General features: G+C 39.9%; 1 protein-coding gene and 1 long non-coding RNA gene across 3 annotated transcripts; one reads left to right on the forward strand and one right to left on the reverse strand.

Moving 5' to 3' along the window:
• LOC124875440 (ankyrin repeat, PH and SEC7 domain containing protein secG-like) lies at positions 1 to 27,772 on the reverse strand. The gene is made up of 6 exons (XM_047377611.1): positions 27,705 to 27,772; positions 24,822 to 25,589; positions 23,665 to 23,807; positions 4,232 to 4,241; positions 1,448 to 2,215; positions 1 to 433 (listed from the first exon to the last, which is right to left on the reverse strand). Exons 2-6 carry the CDS (start codon positions 25,582 to 25,584, stop codon positions 282 to 284), a joined length of 1,836 nt encoding a protein of 611 aa, XP_047233567.1. The 5' UTR covers positions 25,585 to 25,589; positions 27,705 to 27,772; the 3' UTR covers positions 1 to 281.
• LOC124875733 lies at positions 10,598 to 14,943 on the forward strand. 2 transcript variants are annotated; one of them, XR_007040111.1, is made up of 5 exons: positions 10,598 to 10,724; positions 13,936 to 14,002; positions 14,150 to 14,540; positions 14,676 to 14,809; positions 14,910 to 14,943. It is a non-coding gene; the product is annotated as an uncharacterized LOC124875733 (long non-coding RNA). The 2 variants fall into 2 exon arrangements; XR_007040110.1 differs by having other exon boundaries at positions 14,150 to 14,809.
• Positions 27,773 to 27,888: the final 116 nt, after the last annotated feature.

A 27,888-nucleotide genomic window follows, 5' to 3' on the forward strand; every position in this document is an offset into this window, starting at 1 on the left:
TATGTTCTAATTATGTTTATTGAGATGCACCTGTACACAGCAGAGTTAGCAACTTCTAAGGAGCCACATCTTTTAGGAGACTGCTGTTAAGTAAAACGAAAAAATGAAACAGAGGAACATGCTACATATTTACATATGTAATCTTCTAATTGAACAGTGTGAACAGAGCAGCCCATGAAGAGACAAAAGCAGTTTTAAGACACATGTATGCAAAGACCAACAGTTAAACCAACCAGTCAAGCTGAGATATAAACATGATAAAATAACACACGCTTCCTTTTTTATTGAACATGGACAGGGACTGGTTTATGCTGCAGGAAGTATTTCAGACTGGTTGGCATTTCCAGCTCATCCATACGGTGGATCTTGTTGATGCTTTTCAGGTGTCTCCGCACAGCAAGTCGGCACTGTGAAGTCAAGGCTTTGGGGCTTCCTGAAAACAGGGGGAAATACGTGTTGTTAAATAAATCTGCCATTAGAACAGATTGCATATTCATTCTGTGAATTGTCTTGCCTATCTACGTTTCCGTAGTACATTTACACATAGAAAAACTCCAGCTAAGCTTTGATTTGTATTGTATACAGTCATTAAGGGGGGTGTAAAAGTAAGCAGTATGGATGCTGCCCTCGTGTTGTCTGAATGTATTTGATTTAAACTACTAATACAATCCCCCTGTGGTCCAGTTTTAAGGCTTTTCTAACCACTCACACTTCAGTCCTCCACTCACATCCTTTAGGGTATCAGCCTAAAATTGATGTTTTGTATGAACAAAAACAAACACTGCACATCGCCCTGTAAACACCATCCCTCACCATGAAGCATGGGGGTGGCAGCATCATGCTGTGGAGATCCTTCTCTTAAGCAGGGATAGGGAAGTTGGAGAGAGTTGATAGGAAGATGGAAGGAGCTAAGTACATGGAAAGTAGGGTGAGGTGTCTTGCGTAAGGCCACAACAGAGGCAGACAGACCAGAGCAGGGGTTTGAACCGGCAACCCACCGGTTAAAGGACAAAACCCTACCACTCTCGCCATCGTCGCCCCATCTGGGACAAAACTCAGCTCTACAGCAACACAGGACCATGGAGAATGGAACGTTGGATGGATTAGTGGAATTATGTCAGTGTCTGGTCTGAAATAGGATTGGATCATCTCAATTTTTAATCTAGACATTCAAAGCCAGCAGAGAAGATCCAAAAGACTTGCATCTCTAACTGCAGAGAGAGATGGTTCCACAAAGTATTGACTCAGGGAGGCTGAGAACAAAACCACGCCACCACACCTGATTTGTATTTGTAAACCGATTTGAGAACCATATTTCATTTCCTTCTAGTTCACAATAATGCACAACTTTGTGTTGGTCTATCAGTTAAAATACATTCAGGTTCAAGGGGTATGACTACATTGTCAAGGCACTGTAATATCTTGACACTGAATGGGTTTTTTGTACCTCTTTCACTCAGAAGCAGCTCCACGGCTTCGTTCTGCTTTGTGGACTTTTCGATGATCAGCGTGGGGAGGTAGACATTCGCACCGAAGTCGATAAGCAGCTGGATGTACTCCACACCGCAGCCGTGCCTGAGGCACATCTCCAGCACCGTTTTGGGCTGCTTGACTAAGCTCAGGAACCTTGCATCCGTGCAGTTGTAATCCGGGTCTGCCCCATAGAGGAGCAGCAGTCTAAAACATTCCATATGTCCGTAAACTGCAGCCAGGTAGAGCGGTCCGTTGCTCATCCTGTTGCAGGAGGGCCACACCAGGACTTTAGAACGAGAGTTTGCATCAGCACCGTGAACCAGCAGCTGCCTGAGGATCTCCACGTCGCCCTCCCTGGCAGCAGTGAGTACCGGGGAGCTGTTATTGGACTTGCTCCCATTGGGGTTGGCGCCGGCTCTAAGGAGGGTAAGAACGCAGTCCAGGTATTTCCCACGAACAGCTGTGAAAAGAGGCGTTTGGGCTTTGACATCTACAGAGTCTACTAAAGCACCGTGGGCTAGCAGAACCTGCAGGCAGCTGAGGTGGCCTTTAGACACAGCAGCATGAAGAGGCGTGCCTGCGATGCCCCAGCCCCCTCTACAGTTGATGACTTTCTTGTAGATCTCCTGGCAGAGCATCTTGTCAAGGAGTCTGTCATCGTTTTGTAAGACCACCTGCCTGAGCTGGGAGATTTCGTTACTGTACTCTCCTTCCTCAGCGGTCCTCAGCCGGTACATAGAACCTGTTGAAAGACATTATAAAAGTCAGAGAAGGACAATGGTTTTCTGGCATGTTAGTTAGGCCAGACAACCACGTTAAATACAAACATGGAGGTGCTACATGCTACTTGGTCTTGAACCTGAACCTATTGGTCAGATGTCATGAAGACCAAACGCTCTTAGAAACTAACACTCCAGGTAGGTTGGATGTGAGACAAAGTATGATTATGTCAAAAATCAGTGGTCTGACGTCCACTCTTAAGCATGGTGGGGGATCGGTGAGGTCTATTTTTGCACCAAATTCCCAGGAAAATATTTTCGAGTGCATGGCATTATGAACCATTATGAAATGGTACATTCTACCATGGGGTGCATACTAACCATGCAACCATATGTACTTATCAAGGGGATCAAACCATTTTTTCAATAATTGGTGGATTTATTTGGAGGTATTTCACACTCTTTAACAGAGAAGGTAAACGGTGTGGATGGGGTTGTACAAACAACACAATTACTTGCGCAGAGAACAAGTGTTTAACAACACAGTTCATCCTACATGCAGTCAAACTTGTCTTAAGCACTAGTTTGGGTGTACTTTGGGTGGACTTACCATAGTATAATGTGTGACGTGTAACTTTTCATGCCACAAGTTCCACGTGATTCAAACAGACTAAAATATACCTCTAAATCAACTCGAGTCCGAGTCAGGAAAACATAATATATAAAAAAGAAAACCAGAAATAATATTCAGGATTGATATTCAACCTGTTAAACACGGGGATATGCAAATCAACCCCAGCGGCTTGCAAAAGTATTCACAACCCTTGAACTTGTTACATTACAAAAACAAACTCTTATTTTACACTTTATTCGACTGGAAATACTTGAGATAGATTAACACCACATAGTGCATAATTGTAAGGTGGAAAGAAAACAATACATGGCTTTAAAAATTTTTTACAAATAAAAATAGAAAAACTAGCATGCTTTTGGTTCAATCTAATTCAAATCCAGTCCAAGTCGTTGCCTTAAGAAGTCACTGAATTGGTCAACAGAATCCACCTGTGTGTGATTTAATTTCAGCATAAATCCAGCTGTTCTGTCCACGCCTCAAAGGTTTGTTAGAGAACATTAGAGAACAAACAGCATCACAAAGACCAAGGAACACCATAGAAATGGGGTAAAGTTATGGAGAAGTTTAAAGCAAGGTTAAGTTATATAACAATACTCCAAGCTTTAAAGATCTCAAAGAGCTCTGGTCAGTCAATCTGAACATGAAAAGGGTTAGGGACATGTTAGGGACATGTTAGGGACATGTTAAGGACATGTTAGGGACATGTTAGGGACACAACAGCAAACCTACCAAGACTAGGCAAGGAGAGCATTAATCAATAATTACTCACTACTTTGTATTCACATAAAATCTCTGTTAAATACATTGAAGCTGGAGGCTTCAACGTGATAAAATGCGAAATAGTTTAAAAGATGGGAATACTTTTCCACAGCACTGTATAGTTTAAGCAAACCTTTAGCGAAAAAATTCAAAATATTTTGTGTAACATCAGAGCAGCTTGTGGGTGCTACAGATAAACAGCGACCAATGTCTCCACATCAGTGTTCATGATCGTCTAAATGTTTCGGCATATAAAATAAACCACACATTTAAATAAAAGTTTTCATTTCGGGGTTGTCTTCTTTCATTAATCCGTTCTGCCGTAAGAAAAATGCTGAAAAACGAAACATTCGGTCAGATTCTGGTGAGCTGCTCGTATGCCGAACCATGTTCCATTATTTTAAGTCTTGATTAATCACTTTTAAAGCTCAGAAAGACGCTGATACGGTCACGTGTTACTCTGTATCGGCAAAAATAGTCGTTTCGTCACAAAAACCCTGTAGCTCATATGCAGCTAAAACAACGGCCCAACACGTCTGGTTTGATAGACAACCTATAGAAAGATCTAAAAACGTTGAATTGCTCTTTCTTAAAATGCGTTGTTTTCTATTTGCGCCTATATGTTGGTGTTTTATGTTTATACTACCTTTGATGTGTCACAGTGTATCCCTCCTCCTCCTCTTCTTCATTCTTCCGCTTCCTTGTTGTTTTTAATTTAGAGTATCTTTGCTGCCGTCTAGTGTTCATTATGTGCAAAAACAAAATCTTGGATTCTTAGACCTCCTCTACTTTGCAATTCTAAATAAAAAAAATTGTTAGAATCAAAGTAATAATAAATAAAATAAATAAATAAATGCTTTATATCCTCATCTCTCTTAAGCAGAGGGCTTTGTAGAAATGTGGCATACTCGTAGTTATGAATAATGAGACAGCGTGTCAGTGGTTTACATGAATTAAAATAAGGTGTTAGGTCCTGATGGTGTCTGTCAAGCAATTTTTAAAGACTGTGTTGATCAGCTTTCCTTTGTCTTTAAGATAATTTATTTCTTAAAATGTCTTGTTTCATCATGGTTTCCAAGAAAGCCAGCATATCTTGCAAACTACCAAACTTAAGGTCTTTAGCAATGACTTTGCATACAATAAAATATTTCAAGAGGACTTGGGAGGAGACAACATTTTGGGAACATCCGCAAATTTGCCTACAGGAAAGGTGTCAGGGTTAATGATACACTATTTCTTATGCTACACAATATTTAAAGTCACCATGAAATCATGCTTTTTGATTTTGCTAGTGTTTTAATGAATTACAACTACATAGTTTGCCACTAAATACGTTTATACTATAGTACTGTTCCTTTGATTTCAGACTACCTTATGACCTCATTACATTGAAAACAATTAACAAACTGCCACCATTTAACTTATACAGAAGCAACACAGGGTACACTTTCATTTCCTTGGTTCAGATGTCTACAGACATAGCTAGCAATCTTGTTTCATGCAAAAGTATTCAGACCTCACTGATTAAGTGTGTGTGCTTTATCAGGGCAATAACCTGTCCTACAAAAGGGAGCTCATGTATCAACTAGTGTGAGATCATCTTTCTAAAGCTGAATGTAATGAAAACTATGCTTCACTTTTTGGCTCAACCTGTTCTTCACCAAAGCAGACCGGAGCAGTGTCTGCAGTAACTGCATATGAGGGCCCAAGGGGTTTAACCATGTCATTCTACATTCTACTATCACTTGTGAACAAAACACAAAGAAAACTCAACTCCTCCACCCCGCCGACCTAAAAGGAGCAATCTACCTTTTTCTAGTTGGGTACCATAGCTTCATACTTTGACTCTGTCAAATCACCACCTATAATGTGTTTTTATGTTGTCCAGAGCTTTGGCTCCTGGTAGCATCTCCTGAACCTACTGGACCCAGGGAAGGGGTAAGTCCAAGAACCAGGATGGAGAGTAAGGTGAAGGTTGGGGTTTCAGCTAGTAACCGCCAGGTGGTCGAACTATGGGTCCTAGGGATTGGCTGTGCTCAATTCAAAGAAGCATGAGGAGGAAACCCCCACATCGGCTAACCACAACCTAAAAGGGTTAGTGTCAGGTGCAGTGTGAGCCAGGTGGCAGACGAGCCCAGGGGCCTGGACAAGCTAATTCCTGGCCTAAAAATCTGGCTTTGGGGATGATATCATATTTGGAAAAGCAGAAAACAGAGGATTTGGCCAAGAGAGCAAACATTGGCCAAGTAGCAGTGTATTTGTTTTATTAATGTCTCTTCAGGTCAATTCATCCTATTGCCAATTTGTACCTCCACCTGGGGCCCATGTGTTGCCTTAACATTCCAACTTACTTCAACAGCAAACCTATTCATACCCATGTGCAACCTAATCATGGTGCATGAGTTTATTAAGCATTCTGATTAATTATGCAGTAGAATAGTTATATATATGCTTAATTTTGTTTAATTGCATGTTTCTTCCTGAAGATTTATATTGACCCACATTTTCATCGGCTGTTGTAGATATTTACTGAAGATACATAACCACATTTACAGTACAGTAAACTAAGTAGATAAAACAAATACTTTGTATCATCTGTCAAACGAACACCGCCCATTGGAAAGCAAACAGCTACATCCAAAAGAGTCAAGAGGTCAACAAAAAATCGACCAGAATAAAACAAAAGCTGGATTTTTCTTCTCAAAAGATCCTGTTAGCCATTAGAAATTAGACAAACTCAAACTTAACGGAGGTGAAGACCTTTGATAAGCTTCTGGGTAGGACAGACTCATCAGCTTAGGCCATCTGGCACAATGGCAGGTTTTGATCCAATCTGGGTAAAATAAATTAATGACAGAATTTTTAGAGACTGAAACTGTACCATTTTACTTTTTTCACAGTTAATAATCAAAGGGAAAGGCTTCCTAATTGCACCTCAGTGATTTTGTTTCATTACTCTTCATGCAGACTCTTCGACCGCCATAGAGAATTATCCGACTAGATTGGTGCACATGACTGGTGTCTACGCTTACACCAATACACAGCCTCTACCCAGTGCACCAGCCACTGGACAATGCACAGTGGAAGTTAGTGTTAGCTGAAGCTTGATGTTTTCCTGATGTTTAACAAGATGTTAAAAATTTAACACTAACATAAATAGCAGAAACAAAGAACACATTTTTTTCAAGCGACATTAACAAAAAGTAAATGTTAAATGTAGCACTATTATCTACAAAAATAGAGATGATAGAAATGCAGAAGCACGATTTCATCTGAATCTCCATCTGTATTTTCATATTTCCCATCTGAAGCACTGTGTGGGCATCATAGATGTAGGTTTTGATTTTATCTGGCCAGCAAACGTTTTTTTGTCGAACTTACAACAACAAACACCTGCCCATCTGTGGCTTCGCACAGGTGTGGTTTAGTTGTCATCTGGGCATGGAGGGGTGAACATCTCCTCTAGATGCAACTCAGGTGAACTGTTGTGCGAGCACTGGGTCAGAATGGAGCCCAAAGGAACACCGGCTGCTTGTTCAGAAGCATAGAAATGATATGTGTTTAGGTCAGAGCCTCCAAAACTTTCCAATAAAACTTAAGAAAGTTGCTAGATATGTCATTAGTTCCTTTTTTTGTTTAATGGGTGACTAGAGGGACCTGAATACGCACTAAATGGAGCAACAAATCCACAGAGTTGGCAACACTGAATATAGCAGCCAAGAAGGAAAAATGTCAATAAACTTAGTAAATGCTAGAAAACTAGAAAATACACAATAATTTAGTTGAAAGTTATTAATTAAGACTGCATTTAAAAAAAAAGGGTTTTAAAAAAATCAATGTTACGATTAATGATATTTTCTCAAAATGTTTTAATGAATTCTTGTGTATCTAATAATGTTACTATGATCTACAGACATGCTGCTTTTCCCAGGCTTGTGGTTCAATCATGTAGGTCAGTTGTTATCAGTGGAACTGGTGGTCCAACCTATCCCTAAAGCCTCATTGGCCCTTGTTCAGATTCCCCAATCCTACTGCAGTCCCAACCACCACCTGGTACTTCAAGGTACTCTGCAGATCTTCCTTCAGATTATCCTTTCTTCTCAGGTGCTCTGTGTGTGTTCCTAAGCCCTTTCTTACGGGTCAGGTTGCAGTTTCCTCAATACATTTAGCTGCTGTTTATGTGTGCCACTGTGCAGGGCTTGCAGTGCAGGTCAGTACTGGTGCCATCTGCTGGAGGATAATTGAGCTTAAAGCCTCAACTATCCTGGGGGAAGCTGTGACCAGTGTTTCTGTCCTAGCAGTAGAACGTGTACAAATGTGCACATAGCAACTATCAAATATCGTGGCACTTGGCGAAGTAGTCAACCTGTCTGTGATTGCAGATACAGGTTGGAACCTACAATACTGTTGGTATGGAAGTACTGATGCTTCACGTCTGCTGACCAAAGTGCCATTTTTAGTCTATGCTTTTCAAAATTGGGTCCAGAGCCTTGTCACTGTTGAAAATGTCCTCAGCCAAAGAAATGACACCAATAAGTTTTTGGCTCTTGCCTAAGTCAAAAACGTGGATTTTCAAATCAATAGAAAAGAACATAATTTTTTTTTTTTTGCTAATGCAAGTGCTTTACTTTCTTTTATGGGTAAACTCATCAGGGTAGTGATCTGCAGTGGTATTGGACGGTTAAACCAGGCCAGTAAGGCAGAGAGTGGCTCTTTGTTAGCCTGCACACCAGCAGTGTGTGCTGCTCAGTTTTATAAGTCATTTTAGACAACAGTATTAACAGCCCATTTTCAGGGCCCATAGAGTCACAGGTTGCAAACCTCAACCATAGATGATGAGGGGTCAACTGTGTCTCAATGGAAAGGGTAGTCTTCTTGCAATCAGAGATTGGGGTTCGATTCCAGCTTCCTCAAGTGTATGTTGCTCTAGTGTAAAGCTCAAGTGGTCAGCATGACCAAAAAAGGGCCATTTAAATTTTATCCATTTATCATGAGCAACACGATGATGCTAAAATCCATTTGGAAAATTTTTGCAATCTTTTCTATTTTAGGTAACTGTGATACTGTGACAGAAACTGCAGTGCTTCCTGTTGCCTTGAAATGGGTATCCTGTTCTGTCGTTCCCTTTGTTTTTCACATTGGTTCCACCAGCCCTCGTGTACCTGAATCACAGTGTGGTCTGTGCGCTGATCAAGTCCAGGTAAGCATGGTAACCCTAAAAGAGGAAACGTCTGTGTAAATACACTACCAGTTAAAGTTTGGACACACTTTCTCATTCAATGGTTAGTTTTTATTTTTATTATTACTTCCAGGAACTCCTTCAACACTGTTGGAAAACCATTTCTGGTGACTCCCTCATTAAACTCATCAAGAAACTGCCAAGAGTGTGCAAAGCAGTAATGAAAGCAAAGTAGGGCTATTTTGAATAAAATATAAAAGATGTTTTGAGTTATTTCCCACTTTTTGTGTTTGCTACATAATTCTATATTATTTTGCTTCATAGTTTTGATGCCTTCATTATGTATCTACAATGTAGAAAGTACTAAACAATTAGGAAAAGCCATTGAATGACAAAGATGCGTCCAAACTTTTGACTGTTCAGGTAGCTGTTCAGGTAAAACAGCCGTCCCACCAAATGTTTCTACATATCAACTCATCATTAATACCGTTGTTTCTTCAAAGTAATCTGCTGTTATTTACAATACTGGGAAAGTGATCGGAACTTGATATTGTTTTAAAACAGTTTTTGTGTCTGTCTAATGAATTTTGGCAGGATGGCAGGATGACGAAAGCAACTCTGAGCTGTTCTATACCTCTCAGAGGACTTTGTGCCAGCACTGTTTGCTGTGTGCTTACACTCCACAGGTAAACACAGATTTTGTCCGACAAATATTTAATTTTATCCTATGGGTGTAAGTATAAATGATTTTAGCAATTGTGCATTACTATTTGTACTTTAAAAAAAAAAAAGTGTGAATCCGTAGTACAAAAAGCATGTTCATGTCCTGGTTCTAAAAGCCACCTACTTGGTTACTGTAAGGACCACCACACTCATCAGCATCAACCAAGTGGTGTGTTCTTTTTGTGATTTAAAGTCAGAATTTCTAAGTTACAAATCAGAAACATCTTCTGCATTGTTCCTTGAATTTAGAACTTGAAATGGGAAACTTTGAGATTGTGTACCAGTGCAACATGGCTGCTAGTTTCAATATTTAATTTTCAGTAATTGTTTATTTGCAGTTCTAACAGTTTGTGTCTTTACATCAGTTGCACACATAGCACTGTACAACACTTTCCTGTAAACATGTTCCTTCAGCCTTTGAATGTTAAAAAACAAGGAAAGTTATTATTTTTCAACTATCAGTTAATTGTCTATACCCAATTATCCATGCAGGGTCACGTTGGGGGGCTCTGCTGGTCAATGGGCGAGAGGCGGGGTACACCCTGGACAGGTCACCAGTCTATCACAGAGCAACAAAGATACAGAGGACAAACAACTATCCACATGCAAACTCAGACCTTAGAACAATTTAGAGAGACCAGTTACCCTAACATTCATGTTTTTAGACTGTTGGAGGAAGCTAGAGTACCCAGAGAGAACCTATGCATGGAGAACATGCAAACTACTTGCAGGAAGACCCCGGGCTGCCATTTGAACTGAGGACCGTCTTGCTGCAAGTGTTAACACATTCATGTTATTGTCTATCATTGTTAATAATGTTATGTCTGGTCACTGTGTACAACAATTAGGCACCTGCTGTTTTTCTGACTAGCAGCTGGAACATGGGTTTCCTATAAATTAAAACTATTACAAGCACAAATCCTTTTTATGAAGGAAAAATGTTGCCTCTCACAATTAAACAATCAAAGTTATGTTTTACACAAAATATGAAAGTTAAGTTGTACAATATGCCTTAGGATTTGTCAGAGTGAACAGTGTCCATGTCAAGGTCAAGCTTTCATATTGTCCTGATCCCTCCATTCTTCAGACTGCTGATAGTAAAAAGACCTCCGAGTGTTGAAGCTGACGTACAGTTGCTCAGAAACAAGAGTGAGGCAGAACTGTGGACTTGGTCCAGCATGACAACCCTCAGGAGATCATCCCTAATTCTTTTGCCCTGACCAGCAAACTTAATCAGGTAAGTGTCTCTGTTTAGTATTTAATTGATAAGATGGGCTGTTTGAGTTGGTGTTATGATTTAGGGTTGTTCGGTTTTTGGTTTCTGGTTTTTTCTTATGTTTTTCACAGTTAAGGTTTTGACTCGTTCTTTTGTTATTATTCTTCTTAGATTTTGAATCATGCTTTTGTTTATTATTTTTCTGTTCATGTTTTGTCAAGTTTTGTTTGTATATTAGAGTCTCTGTTTTTGCCGCAGCCACATTTTGTTTTGTCTGTCAATTAGGTTTATTCGGTTCACCTGCACCATGTTAATCAGTGTTGTTTTCCACCTGTACCATGCTCCATTTAAACACACCTGTTCAGTTAGTCGTCGTGGAAACATTTCTCATTCTCATGTTCATGTCTTGTTTGCAAACCAAGTCTTGTCTTTTTGATCATGCCATGCCTGTCTTGCCTGCCCATTTGTTTTGTTCCTGCCTCCTGTAGTGAGTGAGTTTTTTGTAATTAAACCTTTTTGCACTTACAGTCATACTGCCTTCTGATCTGCATTCTGGGGTCCTATATCAAGTAAACCGTAACAGTTGGTGCCTGTCATCTGGTGTTTTAATATGATGATGTTTAATATGACGTTCAGGGAGACCACTAAGGAACTCGCAGACAGTAGGTAGATATGCAAAAATGTTACCCAACCTCTACCATCAGTCCCTGTCACCTCCTTACAGGATGTTGACAAGCTCAGCTCAGTGGTTGTACAGTCCACTGTGAGAAAGCCAAACACGCCTCATCCAACTTCTTTATGCACATGCCCTCAGTATTATTTTGAGAATATTTTAAAGAAAATACCATATCAATCAGAATTTCAACTTTTGGTGTTAAAATAATACTGTTGCAATAACAAAAGGGAACACATGTTTGCCGACCTATCTTTACACTGTATTGCAGGCTGTTCCAAGTGAGCTGGTGTGTGAAAAGTGTCAGAAGCTGAAGGGAAAATTATCTATGCTATTGATAGGCATATAAGTCTTGCAGCCTTGCAACCTTTGGACACAGGAAGAAACATCCTTGACATTATAGGTGATGACCACTCATTGTCTCCAGCAGCAACCAGTCAATTGGTACAGACTGTTAGAATTAAAAGGTGCTCTGTTTTTCCAGGTAAAACTCTGGCTGCCGTGTCTGACTCAGCCAGTGCTTCCAGTTCTGTTTCTCATATGGTGACAAACTACGAAGCATCCAGTCACAACAATAGCCAATGACTATCTGAGTCCCGAATTTCATTTATACATTTGTATGAAATTATAACAGGCAAGTAAAGGCCTACATAAAGACCTACATTCCAGGACAATTGAGCTCGTAATACACCCCGCACACAATAATTGTTAACCTTAGTGTAAATCTGTAAGTTTTTGCTTTACTTATTAATTTACAGTTTTTCAGTTGCATTATGCATCTTCAGGAAATACTCTTGTAAATTTGGGACGATCGAGTCAAGACAGAAGTGTTCTCAGCAGGGCTGGTGACTAAATGCATTCCAGAATTTCCCTGTGAGAGAATGGGCTGTAGCCTCTGCTGTGAGCTCTATGCTCCCCAGAGGAAACCATCTTTCTGTCCCCACTGTAACTGAACCTCTCGCTGTAGCTTGTTGTACCGTTTGCTCACGTTGATAAAGAAACATGTGTTGTACTTGACCCCAAAAACAGCTTCAATAAAACAGATAAGCCTATCTCTGTCAAGCTAACGTCTTATCTGAACAACAGCGGCCCAGTTTATGTGTCTGTGTGCGTGTTCAGCTCTCTGTGTCAGTTTTACAGCGTGCGAGACAGACACTGGAGCACTGAGGGTCTTCGGTCACTAGAGGGCAGTACACTGCATACAAGCATGCTGTCTCACCCAACACCTCACCAAGTTTGGGGCTAGTCTGTTTGTTCATCCTGTGGCCGTTGTTCTGGTGCTGCCAGTGTGTGGAACACAAACAATTAGCAGGAACTATTTACTATTTTTACTTAAAAGAACAATGTTTCTTGGTTTAGTGCACAAATCATAAAATAATTTTACCCAGTGCAAAGTTTAGAAAGGAACTATGTTTATCAATGTGCATTATGTCTGCAGTTAGAAAGGCCTGTGCAGAACGTGATGGCAGGGATTATATTTGCTTTCCTGGTTGTGCTTCACCTTTTCCCAGGGCTCATTGCCCACAAGCGGACCATTTGGACAGCCTGAGGCAACACCTGCAACAGGAATGGCAAAAATAACTTCTTCTCACTGAGCCACAATATTAAAATTAGTAGAGGGTGTGATTAGGATAACAAACCAATAATACTGAGCTTGCTGTTTAAACATTTATCTGAAATACAAAGGTACACAAGCATGTGGTTTGTTATATCCTCTGACAACATTAGGGAAAAAAAAGCTGAGAAAAGAAAGGTTTCCTGAGCACTAGTGACATGGCAAATTTCAGAAAAATAATCTGAATTCAAAGTGGAATAAGACAAAACTGAAAAAGCAAAGAACTGTGGGACACAATAATAACTCTGACAGCAGAGCATAATTTGGTGCCTTAAGAGGTTTTATTGTAAACATTCAAGTGATAAACACAAAGCAAAGATTTCAACTGACGAAAACTGACTTTTAGACTGATACAGACATCTTTTATCTGTGATCTAGGCAAATATCATATTTAAAAGATTTCACCAATAATGTTGTTACATTACTTTCTCCACACATGCATCTAATTTGCAAAGGGTGCACTTTTTTTAGCATGATCTAATTGGGCTTGCTTCTTCAGACTAATACCACCTCAGCAGTTCCATGAAAGTTTCAATTCTGAGCTAAAACTCTGATGCTATGTGAAGCTTGGTGATTATGTTTCTGTTTTTTTTTAGTAACTAAGCTCCTGAGAGTTACATTAATTACACAGTGACTTAAATTTAAACTATAAATATTAAAGGACATCATTATGTTGTGAAAGGATTAACTGAGTCCAGCAACGTCTCAGTGCTTAAAAGGACAGACTGGAAACTACTTTAATTGCAAAAAGGAAGGCATCATTTTCAGGGAACAAACTAGTCTCTGAGACCATTTCATACTTTTTCAATGAAGATCAAACTCACAGTCTCATTCAATACAACAGTCTGAATGTCAGTTATGTAAACACAGGTTTAGACCCGCTGTGGTAAGTTCAAAATTTGGTGGTATGGGACTCTTGGACAGATCATATGTTCTTCTTCCAGCAGGATGACTGGCTTTCTGTCAAGAATCAGAAGAACAGAACTGTGAAGAGGGAAGTTCTAACCACATGTAAGCTATGCTAACATACCTTAATTTTATGATCCACAAACCCCTTATGGGACATGCTGTTTTGTTTTCAAGTAATGCCATTTGTGGCTGGAGAGTGTAATTTCTTTTTTTGTTATACCTTTCAGTTGTTCAATTTGTCCTCTTCAGGTCCAGAGGTCCATGTCCAAAGTACAAAGGATATTTTTTTGCTAGTGAACTTGAAAGATTATTGAAGAAGGCATTCTGGTCTGAAGAGACTAAAACAAAAAATTCTGTGGAAGAAAACCAACACATGAAGACTGAAAACACCATTCCCATCATGAAACCTAGTGGCAGCATCATGATATGGGCATTTTTTTCTTCTGACTGATTAATGATAAAATCAGTCTATGGACACTGAAGGAACTACTTGATGAAAGTATTTGTATCCTTTTTACTCAAGTGGACATGTGTCTGCTAGTTTACTGATGAACATATAGATCGCTGCTGTGGGTCTGTACCTTACTGTTTTTTCCTCTCCAGTGTTTCTTCTGTTTCTTGTTCAGTAAAACCCAGAGAGGTATGGAATTGAGTCCTAATTTCAAATAATTAATGTAGTGATGGATCAGTCTGTTTATATTCACATTAACATTCAAATAAATTATAAATCATGAAGTTCTTGTTAAAATTGTAGTTACATGTTTCTTTTTTCCAGGTTTCAGTAGAAATGCCAGTTTCTCCCTCTTCCGTTTCTCACTTGGTGGAGCAGGATCTCCACCATGGCCAATCAGAAATCTCTGGCCCATCTTGTCTCTTCCAGGGTCTTCTGGTTTAGATAGTCCTTTATTTGTAAGACCTAATGCAAAGACACAAAGCAAATAATTTTAAACCGCTGCTCATGTCTTAAAACTAAAAATTACTGTCCTAATACTTTTCTGACTTTCTGTAGTTGACAGCAAGCAAGGCCTTAGAATCCAGGATCCTGAACTTCTGGAGTGCTTCTGGCTTAGTCTCTCAGATTAAAGAACAACATCAAGAGGGTGTGATGGCAGAGCCAATTAATTGACAGCCTCCTAAGTGATTCTGCAGACTCATCCACCGCCATAAGAACCCTATCTCTCGACCACAGTAAGGCCTTACCTTTCAAAGACTCTACGTGCCAGCTGATGTGGCAGAAGACCATGATGCAGCTTTGTCTTGCCTCACCCATGCCTCCCATTGCTCCCACTGTACTTCATGCTCATCAAGCTCAGATTCATCGCACGAGGAGAGGTGTTGTTCTCAAAGATCTTATGTCCAGCAAGGTGAAAAGACTCAACACTTAAGTCCCAGTCCAGTCCAAGTCCATACCCACAATATGACAACTCTTCTAACTTTGTCTGATGAGCAAGTTTACATGTCAAATTTCCTGTACACATCTAAGGGTTTGTGTATGGCTCTTCCAAAGCAAAGATCAAAATGGCACCAACTTAGTCTTAAACCATTGTTCTTCAAAAGTCTTTTGAATTGCCTTATTATGTTCCTTATGCCAGAGGAGGATTTGCTGAAGTCTATAGCAACAGTAGCGGACACAACAAATGCAATCAACAGCAACTTGGACAGTAGCCCAGATTTCCCAAGAACCATGTCTTCATTTTGTGTTCGAGTGCACATTATCAATTTTAGCAAATTTGTTCTTAATAGACGAAGCACACCCTGGAGTAGAACAGAGTTTTTCTAAGTCATTCTTTTGGAGAAGATATCAGCTTGCCAGAGTCTAAGTCGAACCTCATGGTCTGAGAGGGGACTCTCTAAGTCATCTTCTGTGCTGCCAATAGAGTCAGTGGCAAGCACTTTTCTACGAACGCCTTCACACGAATCCATCTGCTCCCTCTCTCCTACATGTATAGGTAACACACCATACTTATGTCGTCAGTAGCAAGATGTTGCAGTGACCTAGCACAGTTTTGTGCCACTAAATCTAAAGACATATCAGGTTTATTGGTAGTGCCAACCTGGATGTTGTAAGTGCATTCAGATCAGATGTGTTTGGTCTGTTTTAAATAGATCATAGTCTGATTCCTCGGATAATCTACTTTGTTTTGGCAGGTGCGAAAACTCATCTGAACTTGCACCAAACAAGTTAACTGCTCTGCCGAAAAATGTCTGCCTTGGTTTCAATTGCATGCTGGTGTTTTTTGCTTCCAGTAGGCATATAACTGGACTACTCAGCAAACCAAAGTGACATGACTTAAACATATGATTTAAGAATGAATCGATGGTCTAAAACTTTTTAATTAGTAAGTAAAGTTTAAGTAATTTCTTGCTTGGAGACTGTGTAACCACAGTAGCACCTTGTACTTTCCCTCTCCACTGTCTTCTAGAACTGCCAAGCAGCAACATGCTTGATAACTCACTGGCTCGCCTGCTGCTCATACTAAACAGTGTCTTATGATAACACCCCAAGCAAGCAACTGTTTTGGGTGGAATCTTGTTTTCTTCTTTGTGGGGATACCTTTACAGAAGGTGCCCTGCTGAGTGCCCCAAGCCATTGGAATGGGCCCTGGGCTTCCGCACATAAAAGATGAATGGTTGAATTGGTGCACTAGGTGTTTTAACAAACATCACATGAATTTTCAATTCAAAACAACTCAATGTGCTTAATCAGTTACGACTTATAAATTAGCTGAATACCATGGAATCTAAATGGTGACCAGGGTTTTGCATTATCAGTGCAATCGGGAAAGACACAGGAGCTTACTATCTTTGATGTTGTTGCTTAAGCGATTCACTGTTGAAGAAAACACTTTTGGTTGACCTAGATTTATACAGTGGACTGATCAGGCAGATTAATACAGCTGGCAGCCTCAGCAAACACCTTTTCTTGTTATGATTTGGGGTTGTTTGGTTTTTGGTTTCTGGGTTTTTCTTATATTTCTCTCAGTTATTGAATCATGCTTCTGTTTATTATTTTTCTGGTCATGTTTTAGTCTTGTACATGTTTTGTCAAGTTTGGTTTCTGGATCTGGTTATGTTTAGTTTCATGTTTTTCTAGTTTCTGTTAGTTTGTATTCAAGAGTCTATTTTGCTCCAGTCATGTTTTGTTCTCTCCTGTCTGTTAAACAACTTTATTTGGTTCACCTGATTCTAGTTAATCTGTCTTGCTTCACCTGGTTCACACTCCATATATACACACCTGTTCTGTTTATTCCTCGTGGAATTGTTTTCATGCTCAAGTCTTGTTTTCAGATCATGCTCTTGTCCTGTTATTCACGCCAAGCCTGTTTTGCCAACCTGCCCATGTCTGTTTTTTCCTATCTTGCCTGTCCGTTTGTTGTTTTGGTTCCTGCCTCCTTCTGTGAGTGAGTTTTTGTTTTTTTGTTATTAAATCTTTTTTCACCTACCGTCAAGCTGCCTGCTCGTCTGCATTCTGGGGTCCTATTTCACAAGCCGTAACATTTTCTCATAGTGACATGAAAAAAACTTGGCAGAGAGTGGATAAATTAGCAATGGCTGTGAATGTGTAATCAGGGCCCAATTTAAATTCATATGAAAAATATTTATATTTATGCGGTGCAAGCAAGTGGTGATAATATGGACATTACCCATGTCAAAATTCATAAAAAGAAGATACTGTTCACGACTAAATCAGTGCTAGGCTTTTCCTTACAGTGTTAAGCTTTGCCTCACAGTCGTGGGAAGAAAACGTAAAAAACTGACTTACTCATGTTGTGGTTTGTAGCAAAGAAAGCAAGAGTAAGCAGGTGTAAATTAAAAAGAAATCTCCACTTTGAAACGTTGGTGTGGACATGGCCTAATGATTGCTCCCATTTTAAAAATGCTCACTAAGGAATGACAGTTATCTTCTACAGGTAAGGCAACTTACTTATTATAGGTTCACAGAACTTCACAAGAAAATCTGAAAAATCCCTTTGATATCTTGCATTACTTATTGTCTGATCACTAGGCAAACCAGATCACACATTTCTCTGGTTTTCTGACTTGCAACTGGCACACAATTAAGTTTGATAGGACTTCATTCCTAAATCTAAATATGCTTTTCAACAGCACTAGTCCAGTCTCAATGTATGTTAAAAAACAACTCAACTTGAGAATTGTATCAACTGTTCTAGTTTTAATTTAATATTACCACCATTTATGCTAGTGGCAGGCATATTTGATTTTGAGAATTGAGTTTGTGAGGGACCTCTGAGTTTAGGGGACAGTCTTCCTCCACTACCATCTGTAGATCAAAATCTTTAATATTTAGCCTGCTCAGACCTTATTCTGGATATTTCAACACTGAACACAGATACTGTTTGGAATGTATACACCTTTATTTTAAGAAAATACACATTTTTAACGCTTTATTGGCATGAGGGCCATATTGAATGATGATGAGCATGAAAAGCACAATGTATAGGCTGGTCTGGTTTGGACAGAATTATCCTACACTGATTACAGATGCTTTATTAAAAAAATAAATTTGTAGTGTCCACAAAAACTTTTATTTTTCAGTCTAATCTATCTATATCTTTAACTCTTTCTATCTCTATCTCATTGTTTGGAAAATATGGTAGTAAAGATCTCTATCATAATATCCAATCAATATTTGACAGGCAACTAGAACCCTAAGATTCAGTTCGTGCTTCGGCCCAATTAATGTGTGGATTGTGTTCCTGCACTCAGGGATGTCCTAATACGACCGGGAATTCTCTGGTGCAGAAAACAAAGGTAAGGTGTTCATGGTGATTTACTGAATCAATTAAGTGAAGCGGAACAATTCACTGCATGATAGTACGAAGAGGACTTCCGTCCAAAGGAAATACTTTGACAGGTGAAGGAAGGGGCTGAATAGGAGTTTTTAGCTCCTGCACTAGAGAGGGACTGGTTAATTCTGCTCAGAACCTGAATCAAGCAGAGCTTTAATGGGAAGGAATACTGTCGGATGTTCAAAGTAATATCCAGTTGTAACCGGGGATTATCAATGTGATGCACAGCAGGCTAAGTCTTTTGGGCGAACTGGACAGGAGAGACAGAGATGACTGGAAGAGCCACAATAGAGACATAAACCAGAATAAAGTCATCTATATCTCTCATCAGGAGTCAATCGGATGTGGCCCAGCTACATAGGTTCAGGAGTAAGCTGTTGGGGAAGAGAACGAATGTTTTTTTTCTCTGATGTCACAAGAGGTTAACTGTCGACAAGCAATGAATCAAGGGGATGATGACATCTCTTCTCCCTTGCTATTTCTCTAAGACCATTATCAATACGCATGGAAAGATGAATAAGTTCAACAATTGTCTTAGGCTCATCTCGGCTAGCTAACTCTTTCTAAAGTCTGTAATTTAATGAACTGAGGAAGGCTCCTTTTTGAGCAGCCTGATTCTGACGCTAGGGTGCAGAATTTTATTGTCAACTCAGGCACAGCTCTGTTCCCTTCTTTAAGTTCCACAATCTCTTACCTGTTTTCTCATCACTTGGCCTGAAAGAAAATGTCCATTTAAACATTTAAATGAACTCTTTAAAAGAGTAGAAATGAACTGAGGTTTCATCTATGGTGGCCTTTGTCCAGCAGAATGCTTTGTACCTTTGAATAACCCGATTATATAAGGAGATCTTACTTGGATCATCAGGAAAGGAGCAGGGAGACCAACAAAAACCAGGGAGCATTGTAGGATGAAGCCCTGGCAATTTTCAATCTTCCAGAGAATAGCACAGGAGACTGACATGCCACACTCCGGAACGAATCCAGGTCTGACATGGGGACAATGGAAGGTTGAGCTGAGGAAGGAACATGTACAGGGTTAGTCGAACGTGGAAGGGGTACGTTCTTTTAAAATACCTCTAGACCTAATCCAGGGACTGGAGGACACCTGACTGCTGTTGGACAAGTGACTGAAAGATTAAGTTGTGATGCCCCAACAAAATTCCCTGCTGACATAAGGCATGCTGTAAATGTGCTGCAGAGCCGTCCTGCTGGCCAGATTGTTCTGTCATACTTATGTTGGCTTCGGTTCTGGTGCAAGCAACAGTTACAGACATGCTCAACCATTTTTTTAAGTGATTTATTGAGAAACTGTTAGGGTTTTTATGACTTTTTATATTGTTTATCACTTGTGTCTGCTCTAAGTGCTTTCTTCCCCCACATGTCATAGACAAAGAGATAAGAGAGAAGGGTGAGTTATGCTATTATCAGCAACATCTAGGGACTGGCACCAATCCTCACTCCTTTCTCTAAAATCAAGACACATGAACCCTAACCTTTCTGACCCCACACACACACACACACACACACACACCCCCACTCTGAATGATGTTTGAACTGTGTGTGACCAAGCATGTATAAATAAAGAGAGAGGGGGCTAATACTTCGTAGTCTGTAGTGCACAGCTACCCTTGCAAGTAAAACTGACTCGGTGTCTTTCCTTACCTCTGAGTTGATTAAATAATACCTATCATTAATTTGGTCCTTCGAGCTGGAGAGTATAAGAACTAAACTGATTTTATCTTTCTTTGCAGTGACTGGTGGATCTCCGGAGACAGCCTGACGTCGAGTTAAGCGCTGCCGCACAGCCGCATCTAGGCCTGGTGGCTGAAAGTCCCGGTGTGTGACGTTCGCATCTGGCCGGTGGATTATTGTCTTGCTCGATGCCGGGCGGGTCCGGGAGATCTGACAGAGTCACCTGAAAGTCAACTCAGAGGTGAGACAGTTTTAAAATACAGTACGTGAGATAAGATTAAGCGCTATAGAAATGAAAGAAGAAAAGTACTTAAAAGTCGTTTGGTAGTGTCTCGCCGTAAGGACACTGCATTGGAAAGGTGTTATTTCGCCAGTTACATGTAGCTAGTCACGTCACAGAATGGAATATATTCCTTCTAGTGTGGTTGGGGGGTGTATGGGGTGCACTTCCACACAGCTCTTTGAGTGAACTCTGCAGGTATTGTTCCAAACATCTTAGAAAACACAAAGCTTAGTTACAGTGGGGAGAACAAGTATTTGATCAACATTTGATAAATATAAATATTTGATATTTAATCATGCAGCAAAATACAAATGAATTACTTAAAAATCACACAATGGGATTTTCTGGATTTTTGTTTTAGATTTCATCACTCACAGTTGAATAGTACGTATGATAAAATGAAAGACCTCTACATGCTTTTCAAGTGGAAAAACCTGCAAAATCGGCACGGTATCAAATACTTGTTCTCCCCGCTGTACATCCGGTTTTAGGTGGAATCAAATCCTGCTGCAAAGTAATTTCAGGTCCAGTCAAATGCCCCCCCTGACAGCTTTAAGATTATGTGTTTTATGAATAGTTCAGTCTTGCCTTTATAGCTACAATTTATGCTCGCTCCCATGACTCTAAACCTACTGAGACATTGCTTTACACATAAACTGAGCAGGTAGGCAAGGAGAACATTAATCAGAGAAGCAGCCAAGAGGCCCATGGTAATTTTGGAGGAGTTGCACAAATCCAAAGCTAAGGTGGGAGAAACTATCGTAAGGGCAAATATTAGTCATGCATTCCACAAATCTGGCCTTTTTCCTGGCGTAGCAGAAGATAGTCATTGTTGAATCAAAGCCATAAGAAGCCCTGTTGACAGTTTGCCACAAGATATGTAAGGGACATCAAAATGTTACGTTATGGCCTACATGCAAATTACTATCGATGACAGAAACTTAACACTGGTTGTCATTCAAAACACCTTCCCCAAGGTAATATGACTGCATCATGAGATTGACATGATTTTATTCAGCAGGAACAGGGAAGCTGATCATGGTTGATGGGAAGATGGATGGAGCTAATTAAACCCGGTTGCAGAAGACATGAGGCTGGGGTGGAGGTTCAATATCTACCAGACAAATGACCCCAAACATTCAACTAGAGTTACAATGTTTTTTGATCAGTTCACATTTATTTGTTAGAATGGTCCAGTTGAAGTCCAGACCTAACTCCAATTGAACACGTGGCAAAATATATGTTCACAGATTATCTCCATCCAAACTGACTAGCTATTTTTGCAAAGATGAATGGGGAAAATGTCAGTCCGTCACTGGCTAAGCTGGGAAAGACATACACCAAAACCTTGCAGCTACAGTTGCAGCCAAATGTGGTTCTACAAAATACTGGATCTGTATTGCTGAGTGCTAGTGCATTCAATTCTTTTTAGATTGTTATTTTTCAAGAATTTTGAAAACCACGTATTATTTTCATGATAATTATGTGTAGCAGGTAGTGGGCTGGTACAATCACCATTAGCAGTTTGGGAAAAGCAGTGTGTCTGTAAAAAGTGAGACAGAGACTCTTCACTGCTTGTGACCTTCTTCAAGTATCTGTGAGGACTGTGGTCCAGATGCAAAAAAGCACTAATATAGCCCTTTTTTAAACTTTCACATATCAAATAAAGCTTTCACAAATGCCAAATTGTGTTTATAAGATATAATGTACATATTTCTTCAATGTATATAGTGCTTAGATTATTGTATCCGAGTTTGTATTTATGTATGTATATATGTTTTCGAGTTTTTCCAAATTTGTTTTTTGATAGCAATTTACAGACTGTAAATATTTAAATAATTCTGTACTATATTGTTTGTAATTTTGTTTACTTTTTATTCGTGGTTATTTATTATTGTTTCTATTATTTATATATCCTTCCTAATATTACCTCACTATAGGTGCACCTTCCTGTCATTGAAACTATTTACCTTCGCTCCAGGGAGCTGATAAAGTTAATCTCATATCTATATTAATAATTGTATTATTGTTATAGAAGTTTATGTGCTCCTTTCCTTGACTATTAAGGGGGTGGATCCCTGTGCAATCAAGCCGGTAGTGTAAATAACTTTTATCTTACTGAGGAAAAATTGTAAAAAAAAACTTAAAATATGAGAAATTCTAAGATTTTTCTTAGCATGACATCACTATGAGCTACGTTTTGTGTGAATATGGGCCCAGTTTTTTTTTCCTCAGCACAGGTTTGACGCTTCTGGCTTTTTCTCTGGGTCTGTAGTGGACTGACACGAGCAACCCGACATTCGTACCATGTGTAGTAATCATCTGTGTGTAGTGGCTCTTGATCCGCTGACATCATCCTCAGTCCATTCTCTGAAGCTCCCACAAATTCTTAAATGGACTTTGCTTGACAATCCTCTCAAGGCTGTGGTTATCCCTGTTGCACCGTTTGCTTCCACTTAACTTTCTATGAGTTTGCTATAACGTTTTTACAATATTCAGATTTTTTGAGACACTGAAATGTGTTTTTATTATCTGTAAGCCAGCTGATCTATACGAGTTTCACTTTCTGAAATGAGTGACAAAAAATATTGACCTTTTTCACCACATTCACATTTTTGTGCTGTACTTGAAAATATATATGAGCTTTAGTTTTGGGAATAAATTTCTGACATAAATGTACTTTTCAACTATGTTCTAATTATGTTTATTGAGATGCACCTGTACACAGCAGAGTTAGCAACTTCTAAGGAGCCACATCTTTTAGGAGACTGCTGTTAAGTAAAACGAAAAAATGAAACAGAGGAACATGCTACATATTTACATATTTAATCTTCTAATTGAACAGTATGAACAGAGCAGCCCATGAAGAGACAAAAGCAGTTTTAAGACACATGTATGCAAAGACCAACAGTTAAACCAACCAGTCAAGCTGAGATATAAACATGATAAAATAACACACGCTTCCTTTTTTATTGAACATGGACAGGGACTGGTTTATGCTGCAGGAAGTATTTCAGACTGGTTGGCATTTCCAGCTCATCCATACGGTGGATCTTGTTGATGCTTTTCAGGTGTCTCCGCACAGCAAGTCGGCACTGTGAAGTCAAGGCTTTGGGGCTTCCTGAAAACAGGGGGAAATACGTGTTGTTAAATAAATCTGCCATTAGAACAGATTGCATATTCATTCTGTGAATTGTCTTGCCTATCTACGTTTCCGTAGTACATTTACACATAGAAAAACTCCAGCTAAGCTTTGATTTGTATTGTATACAGTCATTAAGGGGGGTGTAAAAGTAAGCAGTATGGATGCTGCCCTCGTGTTGTCTGAATGTATTTGATTTAAACTACTAATACAATCCCCCTGTGGTCCAGTTTTAAGGCTTTTCTAACCACTCACACTTCAGTCCTCCACTCACATCCTTTAGGGTATCAGCCTAAAATTGATGTTTTGTATGAACAAAAACAAACACTGCACATCGCCCTGTAAACACCATCCCTCACCATGAAGCATGGGGGTGGCAGCATCATGCTGTGGAGATCCTTCTCTTAAGCAGGGATAGGGAAGTTGGAGAGAGTTGATAGGAAGATGGAAGGAGCTAAGTACATGGAAAGTAGGGTGAGGTGTCTTGCGTAAGGCCACAACAGAGGCAGACAGACCAGAGCAGGGGTTTGAACCGGCAACCCACCAGTTAAAGGACAAAACCCTACCACTCTCGCCATCGTCGCCCCATCTGGGACAAAACTCAGCTCTACAGCAACACAGGACCATGGAGAATGGAAGGTTGGATGGATTAGTGGAATTATGTCAGTGTCTGGTCTGAAATAGGATTGGATCATCTCAATTTTTAATCTAGACATTCAAAGCCAGCAGAGAAGATCCAAAAGACTTGCATCTCTAACTGCAGAGAGAGATGGTTCCACAAAGTATTGACTCAGGGAGGCTGAGAACAAAACCACGCCACCACACCTGATTTGTATTTGTAAACCGATTTGAGAACCATATTTCATTTCCTTCTAGTTCACAATAATGCACAACTTTGTGTTGGTCTATCAGTTAAAATACATTCAGGTTCAAGGGGTATGACTACATTGTCAAGGCACTGTAATATCTTGACACTGAATGGGTTTTTTGTACCTCTTTCACTCAGAAGCAGCTCCACGGCTTCGTTCTGCTTTGTGGACTTTTCGATGATCAGCGTGGGGAGGTAGACATTCGCACCGAAGTCGATAAGCAGCTGGATGTACTCCACACCGCAGCCGTGCCTGAGGCACATCTCCAGCACCGTTTTGGGCTGCTTGACTAAGCTCAGGAACCTTGCATCCGTGCAGTTGTAATCCGGGTCTGCCCCATAGAGGAGCAGCAGTCTAAAACATTCCATATGTCCGTAAACTGCAGCCAGGTAGAGCGGTCCGTTGCTCATCCTGTTGCAGGAGGGCCACACCAGGACTTTAGAACGAGAGTTTGCATCAGCACCGTGAACCAGCAGCTGCCTGAGGATCTCCACGTCGCCCTCCCTGGCAGCAGTGAGTACCGGGGAGCTGTTATTGGACTTGCTCCCATTGGGGTTGGCGCCGGCTCTAAGGAGGGTAAGAACGCAGTCCAGGTATTTCCCACGAACAGCTGTGAAAAGAGGCGTTTGGGCTTTGACATCTACAGAGTCTACTAAAGCACCGTGGGCTAGCAGAACCTGCAGGCAGCTGAGGTGGCCTTTAGACACAGCAGCATGAAGAGGCGTGCCTGCGATGCCCCAGCCCCCTCTACAGTTGATGACTTTCTTGTAGATCTCCTGGCAGAGCATCTTGTCAAGGAGTCTGTCATCGTTTTGTAAGACCACCTGCCTGAGCTGGGAGATTTCGTTACTGTACTCTCCTTCCTCAGCGGTCCTCAGCCGGTACATAGAACCTGTTGAAAGACATTATAAAAGTCAGAGAAGGACAATGGTTTTCTGGCATGTTAGTTAGGCCAGACAACCACGTTAAATACAAACATGGAGGTGCTACATGCTACTTGGTCTTGAACCTGAACCTATTGGTCAGATGTCATGAAGACCAAACGCTCTTAGAAACTAACACTCCAGGTAGGTTGGATGTGAGACAAAGTATGATTATGTCAAAAATCAGTGGTCTGACGTCCACTCTTAAGCATGGTGGGGGATCGGTGAGGTCTATTTTTGCACCAAATTCCCAGGAAAATATTTTCGAGTGCATGGCATTATGAACCATTATGAAATGGTACATTCTACCATGGGGTGCATACTAACCATGCAACCATATGTACTTATCAAGGGGATCAAACCATTTTTTCAATAATTGGTGGATTTATTTGGAGGTATTTCACACTCTTTAACAGAGAAGGTAAACGGTGTGGATGGGGTTGTACAAACAACACAATTACTTGCGCAGAGAACAAGTGTTTAACAACACAGTTCATCCTACATGCAGTCAAACTTGTCTTAAGCACTAGTTTGGGTGTACTTTGGGTGGACTTACCATAGTATAATGTGTGACGTGTAACTTTTCATGCCACAAGTTCCACGTGATTCAAACAGACTAAAATATACCTCTAAATCAACTCGAGTCCGAGTTAGGAAAACATAATATATAAAAAAGAAAACCAGAAATAATATTCAGGATTGATATTCAACCTGTTAAACACGGGGATATGCAAATCAACCCCAGCGGCTTGCAAAAGTATTCACAACCCTTGAACTTGTTACATTACAAAAACAAACTCTTATTTTACACTTTATTCGACTGGAAATACTTGAGATAGATTAACACCACATAGTGCATAATTGTAAGGTGGAAAGAAAACAATACATGGCTTTAAAAAATTTTTACAAATAAAAATAGAAAAACTAGCATGCTTTTGGTTCAATCTAATTCAAATCCAGTCCAAGTCGTTGCCTTAAGAAGTCACTGAATTGGTCAACAGAATCCACCTGTGTGTGATTTAATTTCAGCATAAATCCAGCTGTTCTGTCCACGCCTCAAAGGTTTGTTAGAGAACATTAGAGAACAAACAGCATCACAAAGACCAAGGAACACCATAGAAATGGGGTAAAGTTATGGAGAAGTTTAAAGCAAGGTTAAGTTATATAACAATACTCCAAGCTTTAAAGATCTCAAAGAGCTCTGGTCAGTCAATCTGAACATGAAAAGGGTTAGGGACATGTTAGGGACATGTTAAGGACATGTTAGGGACATGTTAGGGACATGTTAGGGACATGTTAGGGACATGTTAAGGACATGTTAGGGACATGTTAGGGACATGTTAGGGACATGTTAAGGACATGTTAGGGACATGTTAGGGACATGTTAGGGACACAACAGCAAACCTACCAAGACTAGGCAAGGAGAGCATTAATCAATAATTACTCACTACTTTGTATTCACATAAAATCTCTGTTAAATACATTGAAGCTGGAGGCTTCAACGTGATAAAATGCGAAATAGTTTAAAAGATGGGAATACTTTTCCACAGCACTGTATAGTTTAAGCAAACCTTTAGCGAAAAAATTCAAAATATTTTGTGTAACATCAGAGCAGCTTGTGGGTGCTACAGATAAACAGCGACCAATGTCTCCACATCAGTGTTCATGATCGTCTAAATGTTTCGGCATATAAAATAAACCACACATTTAAATAAAAGTTTTCATTTCGGGGTTGTCTTCTTTCATTAATCCGTTCTGCCGTAAGAAAAATGCTGAAAAACGAAACATTCGGTCAGATTCTGGTGAGCTGCTCGTATGCCGAACCATGTTCCATTATTTTAAGTCTTGATTAATCACTTTTAAAGCTCAGAAAGACGCTGATACGGTCACGTGTTACTCTGTATCGGCAAAAATAGTCGTTTCGTCACAAAAACCCTGTAGCTCATATGCAGCTAAAACAACGGCCCAACACGTCTGGTTTGATAGACAACCTATAGAAAGATCTAAAAACGTTGAATTGCTCTTTCTTAAAATGCGTTGTTTTCTATTTGCGCCTATATGTTGGTGTTTTATGTTTATACTACCTTTGATGTGTCACAGTGTATCCCTCCTCCTCCTCTTCTTCATTCTTCCGCTTCCTTGTTGTTTTTAATTTAGAGTATCTTTGCTGCCGTCTAGTGTTCATTATGTGCAAAAACAAAATCTTGGATTCTTAGACCTCCTCTACTTTGCAATTCTAAATAAAAAAAATTGTTAGAATCAAAGTAA

The sequence above is a fragment of the Girardinichthys multiradiatus genome, chromosome 10, assembly GCF_021462225.1.
Source record: "Girardinichthys multiradiatus isolate DD_20200921_A chromosome 10, DD_fGirMul_XY1, whole genome shotgun sequence".
In the NCBI taxonomy this organism is placed as follows: domain Eukaryota; kingdom Metazoa; phylum Chordata; class Actinopteri; order Cyprinodontiformes; family Goodeidae; genus Girardinichthys; species Girardinichthys multiradiatus.